The sequence below is a fragment of the Arachis duranensis genome, chromosome 10, assembly GCF_000817695.3.
Source record: "Arachis duranensis cultivar V14167 chromosome 10, aradu.V14167.gnm2.J7QH, whole genome shotgun sequence".
Lineage (NCBI taxonomy): Eukaryota > Viridiplantae > Streptophyta > Magnoliopsida > Fabales > Fabaceae > Arachis > Arachis duranensis.
The window spans coordinates 6244780-6265994 of record NC_029781.3 but is presented as its reverse complement, the minus strand read 5'-3'; the positions used below and the strand labels follow the sequence as shown (position 1 = coordinate 6265994).

The following is a 21215-nucleotide window of genomic DNA, read 5'->3' as shown; positions in this document are numbered from 1 at the left end:
ACGGTAAAAAAGCTAAATTTTATTATTTTAAATTTTTGTTATTAATTTTAATAATATATTTTATTTTTAAATAATATATGTATGATAAAAAAAATATGTTTATTTTTTTTAGTACAAATTTTATTATTATATTTGTATGTTCATGATTTTAATTATACTTTTAAATATTTTGAATAGATTTATTTTATTATATTATATTTTACATATAAATATATGTTCCATCACATAATTAAATAAAGATATGTTTTTTTAATAAAAAAAATTTAATAACCAAATTAACCATTAATTATGTGGGTAAGCAGTGATTCACGCCAAAAAGAGGCACTGGTTATACTATACTGAGAAGAGAAGTTGTGTAGGAGGGCATGGCGATGACGTTAGCGCTTCTTCTCACGAACGCGACGGTGCTTGGAAAGACCAAATCTAGGTGATAAAGTGATAAACAAAGAATGGAGGAGTGGAATGTGCTTCAATTAACGGGAGTAGAGCTTTGATATTTTAAGAATAATAAATTATAAAATAACTCAACTATGGTTAAGATAAGGACCAATTACAATGTGACACATAATGAAGGGTAACTTACATGTTATTTTAGAGGGGGTTGGATAGCATTTACCATATATGACACTAGGTATAAAGTAGTAGTAAGCAAGTATAGTAGTTGTGTAAGATATAGTTGTTATTATTATTTATGCAATGTTAGTTCTTGGGAATTCTGAATAACGCAATTGGTCCTCCAAGTGGCTGTTTGTCTAATTGGTGTAATTTCTAATATGTTATGATTATAAGAAGATATTGGCTTAATTAAAACAAAAACAAAGCTGGAAAAATCTATGATGATTCACTGCACGAAACTACTGAGATATGGGGAAGGTGTGTTCAAATAGATCACAACTCGCAAGATCCATTTCTGTGTTCCCATTGCATCATAGTAGAACTACTTGCACCTTTATGCAAGCTAGTAACATTATTTAACATGTGTTTTGAGAATATATATGTGCGGTCTTCTTTTTTATGGTATTCAACAAAAAATAATTCGTCGCTGACGTGAATTTTATTTAAAAATTTACGTGACTAGCTAATAGTTCGCTATAAATACAAAACATAATTTAAAACTCTACACTTAAGAAATAGGTAAATTAATCACTCAACCAACTTATTAAGTTAGTTTTCTCTCATTTTTATTCAAAGAAAGTTGTAAATATTTTTAGAGGATTCATTCTTCTTCTAAAATAATGCAAATATTTGTGTATAGGTGAGGGCTAGCTGTAGTGTGTATGAGTGCAAATTGAAGAATTTTCGTGTGTAAGAGGGCATCGATGGGACTATTTATTTTATTCTTGAAGCTATGCAAAAGTTAGGAGTAGGACAAAATAAGAACTACTTCTCCCAATCAACTAATTTGTTTTAATTAGTGGAGTATTAATCCAATAAACTACCTATTAGGTCCATAGCCATATATCAATATCCCTTATATATTGTCATGCCGCATTCATTTTCCATATTCAAACAATCCATTTCATAAATGATTGGGATTGCCTTGGTTACTTGATCATCTGTATAATTTCCAATTCAATCAAAAGCATGGTTATCGATCATGTGAATATAAAAACAATTCCCCTCTAAAGATTTAGGAGCCTACGTACGAGTAGTTTAATTAGTTTTCATATCTTGGTCGAAGTCAAACGTCTGTGTCTTGATACTCAAATTAAAGAACAAATAAAGATATGGGGTGACCAATTATTCTTTCTGTTGTGGGAATAGGTAGAAATAAAAACTCAAAAAAGTGTCCACAAAAAATGAGAAGAGGGTTATGGTTTCTAGGAATCTTACATAGCTATTAACACTGTCCCACACAAAATTATCTACAATAAGCTATAATTAAGTAGCTCTAATTAAGCTACCCTCATATATATAAGATAAAATGTACTCTACTCACTATATTAATTGTAGTTTTATACTTATTCGTAATGCATGCTGTTATATACGTACCTAAGCACCTAGCTACTTCAATTATTATTAGATCATATTATCTAATAATCATTCAGGTCACTATTTTTTTTTAAATCTAAAATCTTGTTAGCTTGAATAATATAAGTCAGTTGTTTGGTTTTAAGTATCTTCTAATATTTTGTTTACTTAGTAATAGTTTAGTCTAATTAGAATATGTATGTGTTTTTTAACTTCTTATTAAAATTGATGATCAATATTTATACGAACAAAAAGATTGAGTAACCAATTCAATTTTAAAAATCGTATGATTGATGGTGTAACAAATTAAAATACGAAACAACCTACAGGAAGAATTGATTAGGAGCTTGCAATATGTGATTAGTGGATGAAATTAGAAGAGAATAATGGGGAGTTAATGGTAGTCTAATCTTTTTGAGTAGATAACATCATAACAATGAAACTTTTGTTTTCTTGTTTCATTTTTGGTTCTATTTCTGGTAGAAGTGGCTGCTGAATCATATAAGAAAAACTTGGTGGGTTGGTGATGGACTGATGGTTTTGTATAGAAATGGATTAAGTGCCATAATTAAGTAACTAAGCCAATTCAGCTAGCTTATGGAGATAAGGTTGGGATTTAGATAAGGAAAGAATAATGAAGAGGAGATTAAGGAATCTGCTTTATTTATTTAACAGTAGGATTAGTGCCACAGCAAAACAGGGCGATTCAATAGCTATGGAAAAGTCCCCTTAAAATAAAATGTTAGAAAATATTGAAAAAACGCTAGAAGGAGGGCTTGAACCTCCGACCTTATGATTAACAGCCACACGCTCTAACCAACTGAGCTACTCCAGCTATTTAATAATATATTTTGATAAATATAATAAAAGATAGACAAACTTTTGTTTCCCTATGGAAAAGTCCCCTTAAAATAAAATGTTAGAAAATATTGAAAAAACGCTAGAAGGAAGACTTGAACCTCCAACCTTATGGTTAACAGCCACACGCTCTAACCAACTAAGCTACTCCAACTATTTAATAATGTATTTTGATAAATATAATAAAAGATAGACAAACTTTTGTTTCCCTATGCAAATGAAGAAACAATATTGGGATATTGTTATAAAAGATTTTGGGCTTTACCTAGAGTGTAAGAAATTATAAGAAGCCCAAAGAAATCCATGGAGAAATGATATGACAATTTTTTTTTTTTAGTGAATCAATTCCTAATCACAAGTTCACAAACTACAACAGAATAGGAAACATAGAGATACAGCATGCATGAAAATCAGCAAAGAGCATGCACCTCTATGTATGAATAATTGAATATGATGAAGATAACAATATAAGATTATGTACTCCCAACTTTTTCATCATTATTTTTCTTTATATAAAATAACACATGGTGGTGTGCATGTATATTTTTGTTGATTACATAAAACAAAAGAAATGTCACCAGACCTGCGACAAAAAAGGGTTGTAGAATGCTAAAATCATGCTCTTCTATCTTCATGTACCATTGCCATCTACGTGCTACCCAAATTATTATCATTAATCATTATGAATTAAAATGACAAACAACAAGTTATGATTAAGAATCATTATGCCACTTTTTTCCATTTTCGTCCCAACTTTTCCTATCTCCGACCACTGATCAATCGCATCAACGCACGCCTGCATTTATGCCAATGTCGTCTAAAGCTTAAGACTTTGAAGCTTTTTTCATGTCAAACTGTTATGGGGTGTGAGAAAGTTGGTTCCTTTACAGCTGAAATAATTGTATTGAGAAGCTAAGGGATGATCGTTCTGGAATTGGCTGTTATTGTGGATCATTGTGCTTCTAGATACATATGTTGCGGAGAATAGGATGGTTTGTGAGTCTGAATCAAAGGCTTTTGGCAGCAAAAAGGTCGCAGAATGTGGAGCAACCCGGCACCCCTGCAAGACCAATTCAGAAGCAGCTCAATGCTGCTCATGAAATTGCCATTTACATTCACAGGTTTCATAATCTCGACCTTTTTGAAGAAGGGTAAGCTCAAATGCAATCTCTACCAATAAAGTTTATCATTTCTTAGTAAACATGATATGTTCATTCAATAACATTGTTTGGTGAATCATGATTCTTTTGTTGTTGTGTAGATGGTACAAAATCAAAATTACCATGAGATGGGAGGATGGTGAAGACTCCTATCCTGGGATTCCTGCAAGGGTTGTACAATATGAAGGTGACAATTTCAAATTACATTTTTTAAAAAAATGAGTTTAGAAGTTTTTTTTTTCCCCACCAGGAAAAACAAAACTTGTCCCATGTTTCCATTATTTGTTGCTTTCTGTTTTAACAATTTGACCCTTGTACCAAACAAGGCTTGAACTTCTCATGGTTATTTATTTTATCTCAAAATAACTTGTGCTCTTTTAGTTTCTAGATTGAGTTTCCATTTTTATTCAATGAATTTTCTAACAAGGATGCCTTCATGCAAAACAAAAGTCAAATGTGTCTGTATTTTTCTGCATGTTTCATCCAATTTCATCTTCAATAAATCTCATGTTAGCCTAGATTGACACACATTCTCAAATTATCTATGCCCTGTATTTTGAACTAGTCTAGCTTTTGATTTGATCTAAGATTCGCACTAGCATGATTGTTATTCTGAGTAGTTACATTTTTTCTACTAGTTTTCTCTGTTTCCTAATGGTTGCACTTCAGATCGAATGAACAATGAGAATCCATTATTTCTTTGAGCTGCAGCTCCTGAAGTGGGTGCTAACAGTTCATCTAGAGTTTGGATGATTGATGATACAGACCATAGTTTTTCAACACCGCCATTTCAAATAACATATGCAAGGCAGGATGTATTCCTTTCTATCATGATCTCATTCTATGTATCATTTCGTGGATATGAGGTCAGTGTTTATATCTATTTGTTAATTATTTTTGTGTAATTTATAGTATCTGTTGGCAATTGAGGATTTTATTTTCTCTATTTAGCAAACTAACTAGCTCAGCAACAAAAACATTAGAAACATGTTATCATAAGCGGACAAATTTAGAATAGCATTTGATCATTTGAAGTTTCCTGTGTGGGAGCAAGAAAAGGTGGTAGCAACTTACTAACTTCTTGGTGTGCACACAGCACATATAGCCTTAACTTTGTATATTTTTCAAAAGAGAACAAAAGCACTATAGGCTAATTAGTTGATTTTATCTACAGGAGAAAACTTCTGCTGTTATATTGAAATTTGAACTCGTGCACTCTCCAACACCTGAATTTCGGTTAGCTAATGAAGCTTTTCTCTGTCCTTGATTTATTGAAGAAGAGAAAGTTAAATGCAAAGATATTGATTGACCTGGTGTTAGATTAAGATTTATTCATTACTACCATACCAATTTGAAGTTGTCAATTCTGTTATTGTTTGCATCAATATCCAGGACTGGGTTGCTGGATTCTTGTGGTTCAGTTCATGAGTACAGAATTCCCCCAAAAGCTCTTCTGGGATCACATTCATATTGTCCTGTTTATTTTGATTCTTTCCATGCTGTCCTTGTTGATACAAGTGTTCATATCACTTTACTAAAACCTAGTTATCGAACAACCCGACAAAAGGTACCAAAGCTTGTCAGCATTTATGTTTTCACTGTTGAATTAGATGCCATGGTAACTGTTGCATTGCCATCACTTATATATGTTCCTATGTTTGCTACATACTATTCTAATTTGAGTAATATCGTTAGTTTAATTATAGCAGTGCTTCTCAGACATCTGAAGACACTTATGATGAAGATTATGTTAGATCAAACACGGTATGCATTGTCACTGTAACAATCTTTTACAACTTCATACCAATGCTTCTTTTTGTTAAGGAGTTTCAGTTGTCATTTTATTTACATTACTTTCCAGGATTATTAATTCCATATATTTAATCTATTTATTTTTGCTTACTATTAAATCTCTTTATTTAAGATCAGGTTGTGCTTATCAAATCAATGATGGCTGCCCATGATTTCCTTCTTGAAGACCTGAGAAGAATAAGCAAAGGAATCAACCAAGATATTGATTTGAATGGAATTACTTTGAAACAAGATATTGTTGAGGGTAAATTGTCACCTCAATCTTCAATGAAGCCAAAAGTTGAAGCTGAGGTCCTTAACTCCGACATTGTGGATACTTCATTACATGTTTTCTCTTCCCGTTGCTTTAAAATTTAACATCTGTGTAATACATTATTCCTCCCTTCAACAGAAAGCCGATAATGATACGAGTCGTCTTAACAAGGAATCAATTCAACATTTTTCATGGGATGATATGTTAAACTCTTTCCAGTCTATGGGGAGTCAACTCTTAAATATCTGGAATGCATTTCTTAGCTTTCACAGGTATATTCAAAATTATTATCAGAGTAATTGCGCATCTTAACTCATGGATTTCTTAGCATTTCAGCATTCCTTCTAGTCCATGACATGCTTTTTCTTTGGATTTTAATTATATGATACTTTCGTCCAGGGAAAATAAAACAAAGATACTGGAGTTTCTGTTTAACTCATGGGCTAATGATCGAAAAACTGAATGTTCAATATGGATGGTGTACTCAAAGGTTGAGATGCCTCATCAGTACATGAATAATGATGTTGAGGGGACTTCACGTTTCTATGGATTACTAAGAAGATCACTAAGTACAAGGAGGTTATCAGATGATGTAATTATCTAGTTTAAACTAATCATTAGATAATCTTTATATGAATCAGCATAACCAAATAGATAATGTGCATCTATCAATATTTTCATTTTCAGCCTGTTCAGACATCAATAATGCGAGCTGAACTCCACAGACAAGGTATAGCACAAATGAGGGTAAGTCCTTTTTTTGACATATGAAATATTGAATGCAGATCATCACAACATTCCTTTTGTTTCTTGTTGATTGGAATTTGTGACATTGAACTCAATGCAGATTAACAGCCGGTCACTTCAAGACATGTTCATGTTTGGAGATCCTTCGCAAGTTCCTATTGTTATTGTAGAGCGCTTAGCAAACATCACAAGGTCTGTGAGTGTGAATTCTTATCTCACTCCTTTGGATGTGGAAAATGGATCTACAACATGCGAGTTGTCTCAGAGTAACCTGTTTCAAAATGAGGATGTTCTGAGAGTAGTTGTTTTTGTTCATGGCTTTCAGGCATGTTTCACATTCTTAAGTTCATTCATAATTTATTATAGTACTCTATTTTCCTTCATCTCCTTTTAGTTTGAAGTTAATGTGATCCCTCTTCACTCAAACATGAAACATTAACAGGGACATCATTTGGATTTACGGCTTGTTCGGAACCAATGGGTCATAATAGACCCCAAAGTAAAGTTTCTTATGTCAGAAGCAAATGAAGACAATACATCTGGTGACATAAGAGAAATGGGATCACGACTCGCCAAGGAAGTCGACAAATACTTGAAGAAGAAAATCATCAAAGCTTCAAGAAGTGGACGCTTAAAGGACATCCATCTTAGCTTTGTTGGCCATTCTATGGGGAATCTCATTATTAGAACTGCTTTAACAGGTACTAGTGCACAAGATTTTTAAGGAATGAAGCATAATATATACTCATTGATGTTTAAACAAGGAGAAGTAATAATCTGCATTTATTTATTTATTGAATTTCAGAAAGCATCATGGAGCCATATACAAGATACTTGTATACATATGTTTCTATGTCTGGTCCGCACTTGGGTTATATGTATAGTTCGAACCCTATATTCAATTCGGGGTTGTGGCTCTTGAAGAAGATGACAGACATGCAATGCATGCATCAACTAACTTTCTCAGATAATAATGATCTTGAGAACACCTTCATCTACAATCTTTCCAAGGTACTGAATTCATATAAGTAGTTTCTATTCACAGGAACTGGTTCACCCCTTTATATTTGATTTCATTGTATACCAATGTAAAATTATGTTTGTTTTTACTACAGAAGATGACATTGATAAACTTCAGGAATGTGATTCTTCTAGCCTCACCTCAGGTAACCTAAGAAGGCATGAACTGTCTAGGAAGATATTCTTCTTGAACTTGATGATTAGGCAATGATATATTTCTAAACTTCCATGCATTTCAGGATGGTTATGTTCCATATCATTCTGCCAGAATAGAATCGTGTCCAGGAGCTTCTTTGGATTCCTCCAAACAAGGAAAAGTCTTCCTCCAGATGTTAAATAACTGCTTGGACCAACTCCGAACTCACTCTGACCGTCGTGTGGTCATGCGTTTCGACATCAACTTTGACACCTCATCCTATGGAAGGAATTTGAATTCATTCCTTGGACGAGCTGCTCATATCGACTTCTTGGAGCGTGACATCTTTATCAAGTTCATAATGTGGTCTTTCCCAGAGATTTTTAGTTAGCAAACAAGGGAGTTGAATTTGCATGGAATTCACACCATGTTGATTTAGAGACAGAGAGAAAAAAAAAAAAGAAATAATAATAACAATTAAAAAAAAAAGATGGTAAGGTTCATACAGTACTTCCAATCCATAACTGGAATTATTAAAAGCAGTGCATGGTGACCAAAGTCCAAAACTAGGACTTGAGTTATAACATGTAAGTTAACTGAGGCAAATATGTTTTCCATTCCTTGCATGCCATGTAAAAGCAATAAAAGTACATGTAGATTTTATCTAGAAGTTGAAAAGTCTTTGACAAGTTGTTAGTTCTGTAGGACTAGGATCATTGGAACAAGGACAAGATGATGTATACTGACAATTGAAATTAGAAGATTTTTTTTTTTTTGGGCTAGTAACCATGCCATCAGTTTCCTTTTTAAACACAAGTATACTGAAATAAATAAATAAATAAAATATCAGATAGCAATAGCTAGATGATTTATCTGTTAATGCAATCTTCCTCTTTCTAAAATGCTGGTAAGTCATAATGCTCAGCTAGTCATAATCTCAATTTTAAGTAACATTTCCACCAATATCAAGTACCTAGAAGATCAAGCATCTCAATCCAGCAAGTCATAATCTTCCGGAATGCTTCCTTCACTTGGTGCTCCAATGGATCCAATCCATCTATCAAAACAAACAAGAGAACAGAATTCATTGTATAGATAGGAACTGTCAGCCCTCTTGTTGCAATAATCTCATTTGCACCAGGAGGAACCAGGTTGCTTGCAATGGACTGAAGCTGCTTGGCTGCAGACCATGATGGTGATACACTCCACGAATGCGACTGAGAATGCCCTTTCGATTCGCGATGATGATCCTTGCTGGTGCCATTTCTCCCAAAAGATCTGTTTCTGTGAGAAAAGGCTGATCCGGATTCTTTCCTGTTGGTTTATGGTATAAACAGAAATATTTAGGACAGAGATATAAGAAAAATACGTAGGTGAAAGGAATGGGAATCACACATTTTTACTTTACTGAAGCAGTACATTTATAGGATTTTAATCCATGACACTACCACATCACCACTAAACTAGGAAGTGGGATGAACAGAAACTGCCACATACCCACTAGATAAGGAAGTGGAATAACAAAAACTACTTTTCTCCTAAAGTGCAGGAACCACTAATTGACTAAAACAACAAACTGAAATAATAATAAAAAAACTTAATGCAGTCCAAAAGCAAATAATTAACACTCCTCCTTGCTTTAGGATCTGCAAACTCCAATTTTCTGCCTCAATAGCTCAAACTTGCTGACAGGAAGTGGCTTTGTAAACAAATCTGCCAATTGATCTTCTGACCTGCAATAAACCAAAGTTATTTCTCCATTTTGCTGCATCTCTCTTAAGAAGTAGAGCTTGATATTAAAATGTTTAGTCTTGCCATGATACACTGGATCCTTTGAAATCGCAATTGCTGCCTGGTTGTCGATAAACACTTCTGTCTTGTGATTCTGTTGGAGATGTAAATCACATAAGATCTTTTTCAGCCACAAAACTTGATTTACAGCTGCTGTTGCTGCTATGAATTCAGATTCTGCAGTGGATTGTGCTACTGTCTCCTGCTTCTTTGTGCACCATGAAAAAACTCCTGAGCCTAAACTGAAACAATATCCGGAAGTGCTCTTCATGTCATCAATGGATCCAGCCCAGTCACTATCAGAGAATCCACACAACTTGAAATTTTGACAGCTCTCAAACTTCACACCATAATCAACAGTACCTTTAATATATCTCAATACCCTTCTTGCTGCCTTTAAATGCATTTCACTAGCACAATGCATAAATCGAGAGAGAAGACTTACAGCAAACAAAATGTCCGGCCTTGTTGCAGTGAGATACATTAAACATCCAATCAAGCTCCTGTAATAGCCTTCATCAACTTTATCAGCACCATCTTCTTTGCTCAACTTCTCCTTTTGGTTCATTGGTGTGCTAACCGCTTTGCACTCCTCCATCTGGAATTTTTTTAAGATTTCCTTAGCATATTTTTTTTGACATATGAACACATCATCCTCATTTTGTTTGATCTCAATTCCAAGAAAATAAGACATAAGACCAAGATCAGTCATTTCAAAAACTTGCATCATTTCTTGCTTGAATTCTTCAACCAAACTTGTATCATCTCCAGTTACTAAAAGATCATCAACATAGAGGGAAACTATGAGAAAATTTTTTCCCTTATGTTTTACATAAAGAGTGGCCTCAGACAAGCTTTTTACAAAGCCTATGCTCAATAGGTGTTCATTTATCCTACTGTACCAAGCTCTTGGTGCTTGTTTTAATCCATAAAGGGCTTTTTTTAGTAGATAGACTTTATCTTCTTCTCCATGCATAACAAATCCCTCTGGCTGCTCCACATATATCTCTTCTTGTAAAACTCCATTTAAAAAAGCTGATTTGACATCTAAATGGAATACTTTCCAGCCTTGTTGAGCAGCAACTGCTAACACCAATCTAATTGTATCTAATCTGGACACTGGTGCAAACGTGTCAGAATAATCAACACCAAAAATTTGTGCATACCCTTTTACTACAAGTCTGGCCTTGTATTTATTGATAGAGCAATCCGCATTAAGCTTTGTTCTGAACACCCATTTAACTCCAATAACTTTTCTGTCTTGAGGCTTGTCAACCTTTTCCCATGTGTTGTTTTTTTGAATCATTGAAATCTCATCCTCCATTGCCTTTTTCCATTTTGGATCCTTGAGTGCTTCTTCACAGCAACTAGGTTCGCATACTGCTACATTGCATCTTTGATAAATGTCTGACAGCAGTCTTGTGCCTCTGATGGGATGATCATCTTCTAATTCATTTTGACACAACTCTGTTGTTTGGTTTCCGCCATAATCATCTTCAATATTGTTACAAGGTCCAATTGTTTTTCGTGGGTTCTTCCAATCCCATTGTTGATCTTCATTGAAATGCACATCCCTAGACACAGTCAACTTTCCAGATTGAGGATGATACACTTTGTAGGCTTTTGAAACAGAACTATAACCCACAAAAATACCCGGAATTGCTTTCTTGTCAAGCTTGTCGCGCTTAACCTGTGGAACATGTGCAAAACAAACACAACCAAATACTTTAAGAAAGGTTAGTGAAGGCTTATATCCATACCAAGCCTCAAAAGGAGTTTTGTCTTTCAAAGCCTTGGATGGAAGTCGATTTTGAAGAAAAACGGCTGTGTTGGCCGCTTCAGCCCAAAATTCTTTAGGCAATTCCTTCTCATGCAGCATGCATCTGGCCATCTCCATTACTGATCTATTTCTCCTTTCACTAACTCCATTTTGCTCTGGAGTGTATGGGGTTGTGAGTTGATGTACAATACCAGCTTCTTCACAAAATTGATCAAATTGTGTTGAGGTGTACTCCTTCCCATTATCTGATCTTAGAAATTGTATCTTGCACCCACTTTGAGTTTCCACCATATTCTTGAACTTTACAAAGACTCCAGCCACTTCATGCTTGAATTTCAAGAAAAAAATCCAGCACATTCTTGTAAAATCATCTATGAAAAGAATAAAGTATAGACTACCTTGTAACGATGGAGTTCTTTGAGGTCCTGCCACATCAGTGTGGATGAGTTGCAGCTTTTGAGAGGCTCTCCAAACTGTTTTGGGAAATGACACTCTGTTTTGTTTACCAAATTGACAGGCATTACAATTTGGCAAATGATCAGAGAGTATTGGTAGACCTTCAATCATATCTTTCCTCTTCATGTTCAGCATCCTTTGAATATGACAGTGACCAAGTCGCTTATGCCAGAGTTCAGTGGGACTGACTTGGGTGATGTAAGCTGTCTGCTCCTCCACAATTGGATCAAATGAGAAGCTTTTTCCTCTCATTTTAACCCTTAAAATCTCCCGACCGGTAGTGTCAAAGATAAGACAATGTAGATTTTCGAAAAAAACTTTAAATCCCTTTTCTAACAATTGACCCACACTAAGCAGATTTTGGTCAATGTCAGGCACATACAGAACATCTGAAATGGTTTTCATACCTGAGCTAGTTGAAATTACAATTGTTCCTTTTCCTTTTGCAGAAATATAGTCACCATTCCCAATTCTGACTTTTGAGAATTTAGCAGGCTTCAAATCCTTGAAAAGAGTTTTATCATATGTCATGTGGTTTGTACAACCACTATCAATCAGCCAGCATTCAGAACTACTCCTTGCTGAGAAGCATGTTGCCACAAAGATTTGATCTTCTTCATTTTGCTCTACAACATTGGCATTAGCTTCATGTTGTTGAGATTTGCCTTTGCAAATTACAGCTTCATGTCCAAGCTGATTGCACTTGTTGCACTTTGCGTCTGGTCTTCTCCAACATCTGAAGGGTGGGTGACCCATTTTGCCACAATGCTCACAAGGTGGGTAATTTTTCTTTTTACCTTTGTCTTTGCTTTGGCTGCTTTGACTACTTCCAACTTCATGATGCTTGGCTGGTAAAGCACCTTCAACCACGTGATCTTGTCTCATAAGCCTTCGCTGCTCTTGGGCCTGCAAGGCATGTAACACTCCTGCTAAGGTGATTTTGGACAGATCCTTCGTATTCTCCAAAGTAGTTATTGATGCTTCATATCTCTCTGGCACTGTAACTAGAATTTTTTCCACAATTCTAGAATCAGTGAATTCAGTGCCGAGTAATCTAACTTTGTTTGCAATAGAAAGCAACCTGTCAGAGTATTCTTTGATTGTCTCAGAATCTTTCATTCTCTGCATCTCGAATTCCCTCATCAAGTTGAGCACTTGCATGCCTCGAATCCTCTCATCCCCTGCGTATTCTTCCTTTAAATAGTCCCAAATTGCTTTTGGTGTTTTGAGAGTCATGATTCTGGTGAAGATTATTGATGAAACACCAGTAAAGAGACATGATCTTGCCTTTGCCTTCCTTGTTTTTTTCTCCTTGTGCAATTTTATTTGAGCCATGGTAGGATTGTTTGGCAGCGGAGGAATTTCGTAATCCTCTTCCACGGCTTCCCAAAGGTCCAATGCCTCCAAATAAGACTCCATTTTAACTGCCCAAAGGTCATAGTTTTCTCCATCAAAGGTGGGCGGAGCAATTTGTGAGAGACTTGCTTCACCTTCCATTTTCACAGGCCCCGTAAGAAGAATGCTGTGATACCAATTTGTTGGTTTATGGTATAAACAGAAATATTTAGGACAGAGATATAAGAAAAATACGTAGGTGAAAGGAATGGGAATCACACATTTTTACTTTACTGAAGCAGTACATTTATAGGATTTTAATCCATGACACTACCACATCACCACTAAACTAGGAAGTGGGATGAACAGAAACTGCCACATACCCACTAGATAAGGAAGTGGAATAACAAAAACTACTTTTCTCCTAAAGTGCAGGAACCACTAATTGACTAAAACAACAAACTGAAATAATAATAAAAAAACTTAATGCAGTCCAAAAGCAAATAATTAACATTTCCCATCAAGCATTGCCAATGCTAAATCCATCAGTGCCTTTCTAGCCCTTGGAAACTGGCCTTCCTTAAATGCTCTCTGGTTAGAACCCAAGGAGCACAAGACAATTTCCACATGCTTTAGCCAAGTGTGAATATTCTCAATTCCATTGCAACTTGCATTACAAATGTCAAATGCCTTCACTGACCTCTCAAGGAATTCAGAAATAGACTGATCTAGAGGGGATTTTGACACCTGATCTTTTTTCTTCAATAGAATGGCTCTGAATTCTTCATGACAGAAGATAAATGCATCCAACCAATGGAGAGAAAATCATCATCCCTAACCCCAGATAGGTCCTGAAATCGATCAGTTACATGCTTTTGAAATGATTCAAGCTCTGAATGAGCCTGATTATCAGTAGATGGCACTGTCACTACCCTTGAGAGAAAGTAGACACAATAAGCACATACATTGCCTAAAATGAACCCATCAAAAACAGCTTCAGATTACTTAAGAAGTGCAGGATATATATAAACTGAAATGATGAGAAGAAAACGGAGAAAAGGGTAGAAGCAACGAACTCAAGATGACGAATATTTGACTTCAGTTTCATACTCTATATGTTTATGTTATTGTTAACTTCAACAACATTAAAATAGCTTAATATAGTATTTGCCCATAACGTGATTATAACTTGCATCCACAAGTAAACCTCGTACTAAAACAATATAGAAAACAAAATCTACTACGATTTGCTGTAATTTTAGATATATCATACTTGATAAATCGACTGAGAAGATCTATTTTCTTCCCAAGAAAAAATGGCGTCGTTTCCTCCCCTCCCCTTCAACACAAAGGCCCGCGGCAAGTGCAACAACATTAACATGGCTCAAATAGTTGGGATTCTAATTGAGGTTAGCGAGCCAATGGCCTAAACGTAACCATCCGGATACCAGGGATAATAAACATCTCATGTTATAAAAAGCTACTTTTGGATTCACCAAGGTTTGAACTCTTGATCTTCCGAATCTAGAACTCTAATACTATGTCCTGAAACCACTCATCCCAAAAGTGTAACCTGATAGGACAATGTAACACTAATAATCATATCTCTAATACTTTCTAAACCTTCATTGTACACATTGTACGCTTAGGTCATTGGCTCCCTATACTTTCTCTCCTCAAAATTGACGTCGTGCACCAAAATCGTTCTTGAAATTCTAATTGCACTAATTGCGTCCCTGAGATTGGAAAAATTGCACCATAGTAGTCCCTGACCCATTTTTCGTCAACGACACGCTGACGTGGCTTGATAACGTGAACCTTTGGTGACACGTGTCACCTCATGGTTTGGTCACGTGTAACGATATGATGACGTGTCCGCCAACGACACGTGGCATGCTGACGTGGATGAATATGCCACGTGTCACAATGCTATTTGTCCACTTGTCCGATTTGTCCACGTGTCATCCACTATGTCATCGTTACATGTGCACCAAATTGGTCCCTTACTTTGCATCAAATTACTCATTTTAGTCCCTGAAATTGAATGTCGTGCACCAAATTAGTCTCTTTATCAGTTTTTTCTCATTTAAAATTCTCAATTTTTTTATACACTAATTTATAATAAATTTTTTAATTAATAATGTTAACTTGTATCATTAGAGTACATGTTAACTAAAACCAAAACTTTATTATTGTCTCTTGTGTTTAATTCTATCTGTTTTAATACTGTTCAAGTCATGGTTACAATAAGTACTTATATTGATTAATAGTGTAATATATGAAAAAGCCGCCTAACTAAGTTATAGATAAAATGAATTATTATAATCGATAGTATAAATCTATCTTATTAATTTAGTGAGAAGTTAATTATATGGGAAATCGGACATTCTTAAAATGGATGGGAATAATGAATTTATATTAGTTACTAAGTGCCTTATCAAATATTTCTAAAATATTTATTAAAGTGTTAAATATTAGAAAAATTGTATTAAGGAATATTATTATACTCTTAACTTACACTTTTTATTAAATCAATATCAATATGTAACATAATTCTTTTAATAAAATATTGTAGAAAAAAATTGTATAATTAAAACTAATATTTTAAAAATAATTTATAAACACACTTGTATTTAAATAACTTGTGAAAAGATAAAATTAAAATTAGTGTATTCAAATATATAATGAGAATTTTAAATTTATTAAAAAAATGAGAAAAAACTGATGAAGGGACTAATTTGGTGCACGACATTCAATTTTAGAGACTAAAATGAGTAATTTGATGCAAAGTAAGGGACCAATTTGGTGAACATGTAACGATGACACAGTGGATGACACGTGGACAAATAGCATTGCGACACATGACAAAATCTGATACGTGGATAAATAGCATTGTGACACGTGACATACTCATCCATTTCAGCATGCCACGTGTCGTTGGCCGACACGTCATCATACCGTTACACGTGGCCAAACTATGAGGTGACACGTGTCACCAAAGGTCCACATTATCAAGCTATGTCAGCGCGCTCTTGACAGAAAATGGGTCAGGGACTACTATGGTACAATTTTTTCAATCTCAAGAATGTAATTGGTGCAATTAGAATCCCATGGACGATTTTAATGCACGCCGTCAATCTCAAAAACCATTACGAAAATTTACTCGTGAGATTTGGTATATTTTTTTTCACATACAAATTACAAATCTGGCCTTCCAATTTAAAAGTTTAACTTTTTTTTTAAACACAAAATCGATATTTTGATTTGTGAACTTTTATAAAACCAATCCTTTAGTTTCTAAACTTTAATTTTTAAAAATTTTTAAAATACAAAACCAATTCTCCAAAATGCTCCCCTCAAATCGGACCATCAATTTTCTTCCTCCTCCAATTTGGTGCTTGCCATTTATGTTTTGAAATTCAAAAAAAAAATCAACTCCATATTAATTAAAAATACACAATTTTTTATAGCTATAAACAACACATTCAAAGAATCCATATCCAAACAAATGAGCCACTAACTTATTTGGTGATGGTGATGACCGTGGATTAACTGATTTTATAAAAAAAAAGTTACGGAAAAAAAAATAAATCACTAAGATTTTTTTTTATATATAAAAAATATTTATAGAAAACCAAATGATAATTAAAAATTTAAAAAATAAACTAAGTATCCTCTTTGATGCAAAGAATCATCATATTCAATTATAAAAAATTTCAACGAATAAAAATAAAATAGTTCTATTTTTTTAAATTTACACAGAAATACACATTCCACTATAACATTTATAAGAATTTGTTTTTTTATTATCAATCTAAAAATAAATGTGATAGAGATACTATAAATAAGAAATCCAAATAAATTATACAAACTTTTTAAAATTTCAATACTTTAAAAAATCCTGAAGTTTCTATTTTAACTACTTTTAGCTAAATCCTATAAAATAGAAGACTAAGAAATAACTTTATAAGTGCAAAAAAAAAACACTAAAAAGCTATGGTAGATACTCTATTAGGGTAACAACCAAGTTTTCACATTTGGTAGTATTTTGTTGGTGTTTGTATCTTGCAGGCTGGGTTTGTGTTGGGCCAACTGTGAAGACCTCTCGACGACCGGAGAGATTTTGTGGAGGAATCAAGTGAGACAATATAAGATGAGAAAACACCACATCTAACTCAAAACTTTAAGGTAGTAAGTTAATGGGTCTCTCATCTTATAAACTCCTTACTCTTCCTTGCTTTCTTTGATGTGGGACTAACTTTATGCACTCCTCACGCTTGAAACATTAACAATCTCCCCCTTAAGTGTGAGTCTCCACATCAAGCATCAACTCCCCTCTTTCTGGCTCCTCTACCACGAGTATTCGTCCATCACACCGCCACAAAACATCGAGGGACACGCCGCCCGAACCACCTTTGCTGGGAAGACTTTCGATGCTTCACCTTGAATACTCCTTAAAACCACCAAACTGATTAACCATCAGCTTTGATACCATTTGTTGGGCCAACTGTGGAGAGGTCTCGACCACCGGAGAGATTTTGGGGAGGAATCAAGTGAGATAATATAAGATGAGAAAATACCACATCCAACTCAAAACCTTAAGGTAATAAATTAATGATTCTCTCAAATTATAAACTCCTCACTCTTCCTTGCTTTATTTGATGTGGGACTAACTTTATGCACTCCTCACACTTGCAACATTAACAGCCAGGAGTGTGCAACTCCACTTGGTTGTCTCTGTAGTATATTTGATTTTCTTTGCAATAAGGGGAATTGCCAGGAAACATTTGAATAGACGAATTATATCCAATCATTACTGTATAATCCTCTAAATTATGTATTCTTGACCATTCCATTGAATTCTTGTTCAACTTGAACACATCAAATTTATTGCACATATGGAGCATTTCCATAGCATCAGAATCATGTTTTACTATCATTAACAAACTGCCGTCAACACAACCAATCACATACTTGTTCATGCTGAAATTAAGGTACATGGCCAATTTGGTAGGAGGCGGGGCTTCACATATTCCTCCAATGGAGGATAGTAGCGGCACTAGTTGAGGCTGTAATACCCGGTCTAACCGAAATTAATTAAATAATGAGTTAAGTAGGAGCGAATATGATTGGAATATTTGGCAATTGGAATTTGATGATTTAAATATAATATTTGGATTCAGTGAATTTTCCGAGTCGGAAGACATAGTTTTCTGCGTAAAAGCGCGCAGTGGAATTTTGACCGACAGTACCGGCTGAGACCTGTCTGGTACTGCAGCTGAGAAAATTGATTATGAGTAAATAAGATTAAGAAATGAGGAATTATGATTAGGGGAGGTAGAAATATTTAAAGTGCGATTTGGAGCGCTAATCTTAAAGGTTTTGGCCCAAAATTGGGCCAACGGACAAAAATAAGTGAACCGGGCCTAAGTGGGCCCAAGACCCAACATATATAAACATTAGTTAGGAGCATTTCAGCTCATTTTACCCTAAAAAGAAGGGTTGGGGCGCTGAATTAAGAAGAGAGAAGAGAAGAGAGAAAACCTAACTCTCTTTGATCTTCAAACCACCATAACTTGAGCTACGGAGCTCCGATTGACGAGCCGTTTGCGGCCACGCGTCGCTCTTCTCATCCTCTACAATTCTATCTAAGTTTTGTGGTGAGTATTCCATTCATCTCTGCCCAGTTTTCGAAATTCCCCACTGTTACACGTTTTTGGGAAGTTAGTGTTGAAATCTTGTGATTTTGGGTGTTTAGGGATACTCCAACATGGATTCTAAGTGGGTTCTATCCCTACTTCAAATGGGCTGAGGTAAGAAGTGCTCAAACCCTTGTGATTTATCATCTTTATGAGCCCTAGGTTGATGTATGTATGTAATATTGGTTATGTTAGTGCATTTGATGGTTTTGGTGCACAATTGGGAGATTGGTGTTGCTTGAGGAGCTTTGGTGAGGCTTGGAGCTAAGGTTGGTGGAGACTTCCAAAGAAGAGGCTCAATTGATTTGGCTACAAGAGGTACGGTTTAAGTTTCATTTAAGTACCGTGTGGTGTGATGAGAATTCCTAGGCTAGGTGCCCCTAGGATTAAGTTTGGATTGTGTAAATGGTTGGTGCTAATATGCATAGTTGGTATGTAATGTCAATTATTGATTGGGTTGAGAATTGTGTGGCCTTGTATGCTTGGTGTATTGAGAATTGATGTATTGGGTAATGAGTATTGATTTGTGGTTTATGCATTTAAATTGTGAAATTGGGCCGGAGGCCGTGAATTTTGGGCTGGAGGCCGAGAAGAGGTAAGGAAGGTAAGTTGATGTGTGCATTGTATGATGACACAAGTGATTGGATAAGTTTTAAATAATGAATATATGAATGATTGGGTTGGTTATTGAATAATAAGGTTTGAAGAGTTGAAGTGTGGAATTTGGTAATTTTGGGTGAAATTATGTAGATGAGGTATGTTTGGTTTTGGTTGGGATATATTATGTGGTCATATATGTGATTATGATTATTGATGCCTTGATGGTATGATGATGCATGAGAGATATGTATGTTGTGATATATGCTTGAGGAATGATTAAGGTTGATTTGTGGGTGAAACCACGTGATAATGAGTATAATATTGATTATGTATAATGATGACCGATTGGAAATAGTATTGTTGGAAATTGGGATGGGGAAGGATATGTGACATGTTAATGTGTTTGTAATTTCGCCATTTGTCGAAATGGGTAAAAAATGGTTATATGGCGGTTCTGTGAATCGTGGTAAAGTATTAATGTATGAGTTGAGGAGGCTTGATGTTGATCTTGGTATATTTTGATTGATTTCAAAAAGGGTTAAAAATTGGCATGTTTTGGTTGATTTTGAAAAGAGATAAAAAATGGCTTGTTTTGAAAATGGCACTTTGTGGTTTTGCATGAAAAATATGGTTTTTGGGCATACTTTGACGGGACATAACTTGGACTACGGATCTCTGTTTTGTGCCAAATCTGTTTAGAAATGAAATTGGATCCGGGATGTCCATGCCGTTCAAAGAACGGGTGAAAAACGATTTAAAATGAGAGAGTTATGACTGTCGGAAGATTGGGGGTTGAATCTGTGAATTCTGCAGCTTTTAACTTAGAAAATTTTTAGCAGAATGACCCTCCACGCGTAGGCGCACTTGGCGCGTACGCGTCGTTCTTCGAGAAGGCACCATCCACGCGTGCGCGTGGTGTGCGCGTGCGCGTCGTTGCGCTGCACCCAATGCCCAGCCATTTTCCCGAGAGTTGTGCCAGAGTTGTGCCAGTTTTGTGCCTGGGGCGCAAATGCACCCACGCGTACGCGTGGCGGACGCGTACGCGTTGTTGTCTATTTTTTTAATCCGCGCGTCCGCGTGAATGGCGCATATGCGCCGATGAGTTTTGTGGCCATCCACGCGTGCGCGCGGAGTATGCGTACGCGTGAACCTGCTTTCATGCCAAAGTTGATTTTTGAGTTTTAAAAGTCAAATCTCATACTTCTAAGCCTCCGATCTCACCACTTATATCTTAAATCGTTGTGATATGCCTAGCTATGAGGGAAGGAGTTAGGGGATGTGGTAACTTGCGAGTGAAGCAAGGGAAAAGTTATGATCAATGATGATCAACGATGATTATATGAGATATGGAGGATGACGGTAGGAGTACCGTGTATGCCATGAGCCGAAGGGCTATATCTATTGATAAATGGCTGGTTTTTGATTGAACCATGAGCCGGATGACTGAGTTATTGTCGGGTCACGGCACAGCCATTATTGATTATGGCTGAGTATAAATGCATATATGATTAATGAATGAATGTGTTAAATGGATAACAGTGGAAGATGTTGAAATGTGATGTGTAACCCCGGGTAGTAGGCAGTGGCGTTGTCCACT

At 35.4% G+C, this 21215-nt stretch overlaps 1 protein-coding gene, 1 non-coding gene and 1 pseudogene across 2 annotated transcripts; 1 reads left to right on the top strand and 2 right to left on the bottom strand.

Moving 5' to 3' along the window:
• Positions 1-2732: 2732 nt before the first annotated feature.
• Positions 2733-2806, bottom strand: TRNAN-GUU (transfer RNA asparagine (anticodon GUU)). Its single transcript has one exon. It is a non-coding gene; the product is annotated as a tRNA-Asn (tRNA).
• Positions 2807-3385: 579 nt separating this feature from the next.
• On the top strand, positions 3386-8688 carry LOC107468745 (uncharacterized). The gene is made up of 15 exons (XM_021132562.2): positions 3386-3980; positions 4091-4176; positions 4701-4855; positions 5164-5225; positions 5382-5556; positions 5685-5753; positions 5919-6092; positions 6193-6326; positions 6454-6646; positions 6742-6801; positions 6902-7126; positions 7244-7502; positions 7607-7812; positions 7917-7967; positions 8061-8688. Exons 1-15 carry the CDS (start codon positions 3802-3804, stop codon positions 8346-8348), a joined length of 2316 nt encoding a protein of 771 aa, XP_020988221.1. The 5' UTR covers positions 3386-3801; the 3' UTR covers positions 8349-8688.
• Positions 8689-8765: 77 nt separating this feature from the next.
• On the bottom strand, positions 8766-18319 carry LOC107468398 (protein ROH1-like; annotated as a pseudogene).
• Positions 18320-21215: the final 2896 nt, after the last annotated feature.

What these genes read in the sequence shown, in the direction of transcription:
- LOC107468745 (XM_021132562.2), top strand. Translation starts at nt 3,802, where the DNA reads ATGTTGCGGAGAATAGGATGGTTTGTGAGTCTGAATCAAAGGCTTTTG. An exon ending in GCATTTCTTAGCTTTCACAG is followed by an intron (nt 6,327 to 6,453) that starts GTATATTCAAAA and finishes ACTTTCGTCCAG; the next exon opens with GGAAAATAAAACAAAGATAC. An exon ending in TCATCTACAATCTTTCCAAG is followed by an intron (nt 7,813 to 7,916) that starts GTACTGAATTCA and finishes TTTTTACTACAG; the next exon opens with AAGATGACATTGATAAACTT.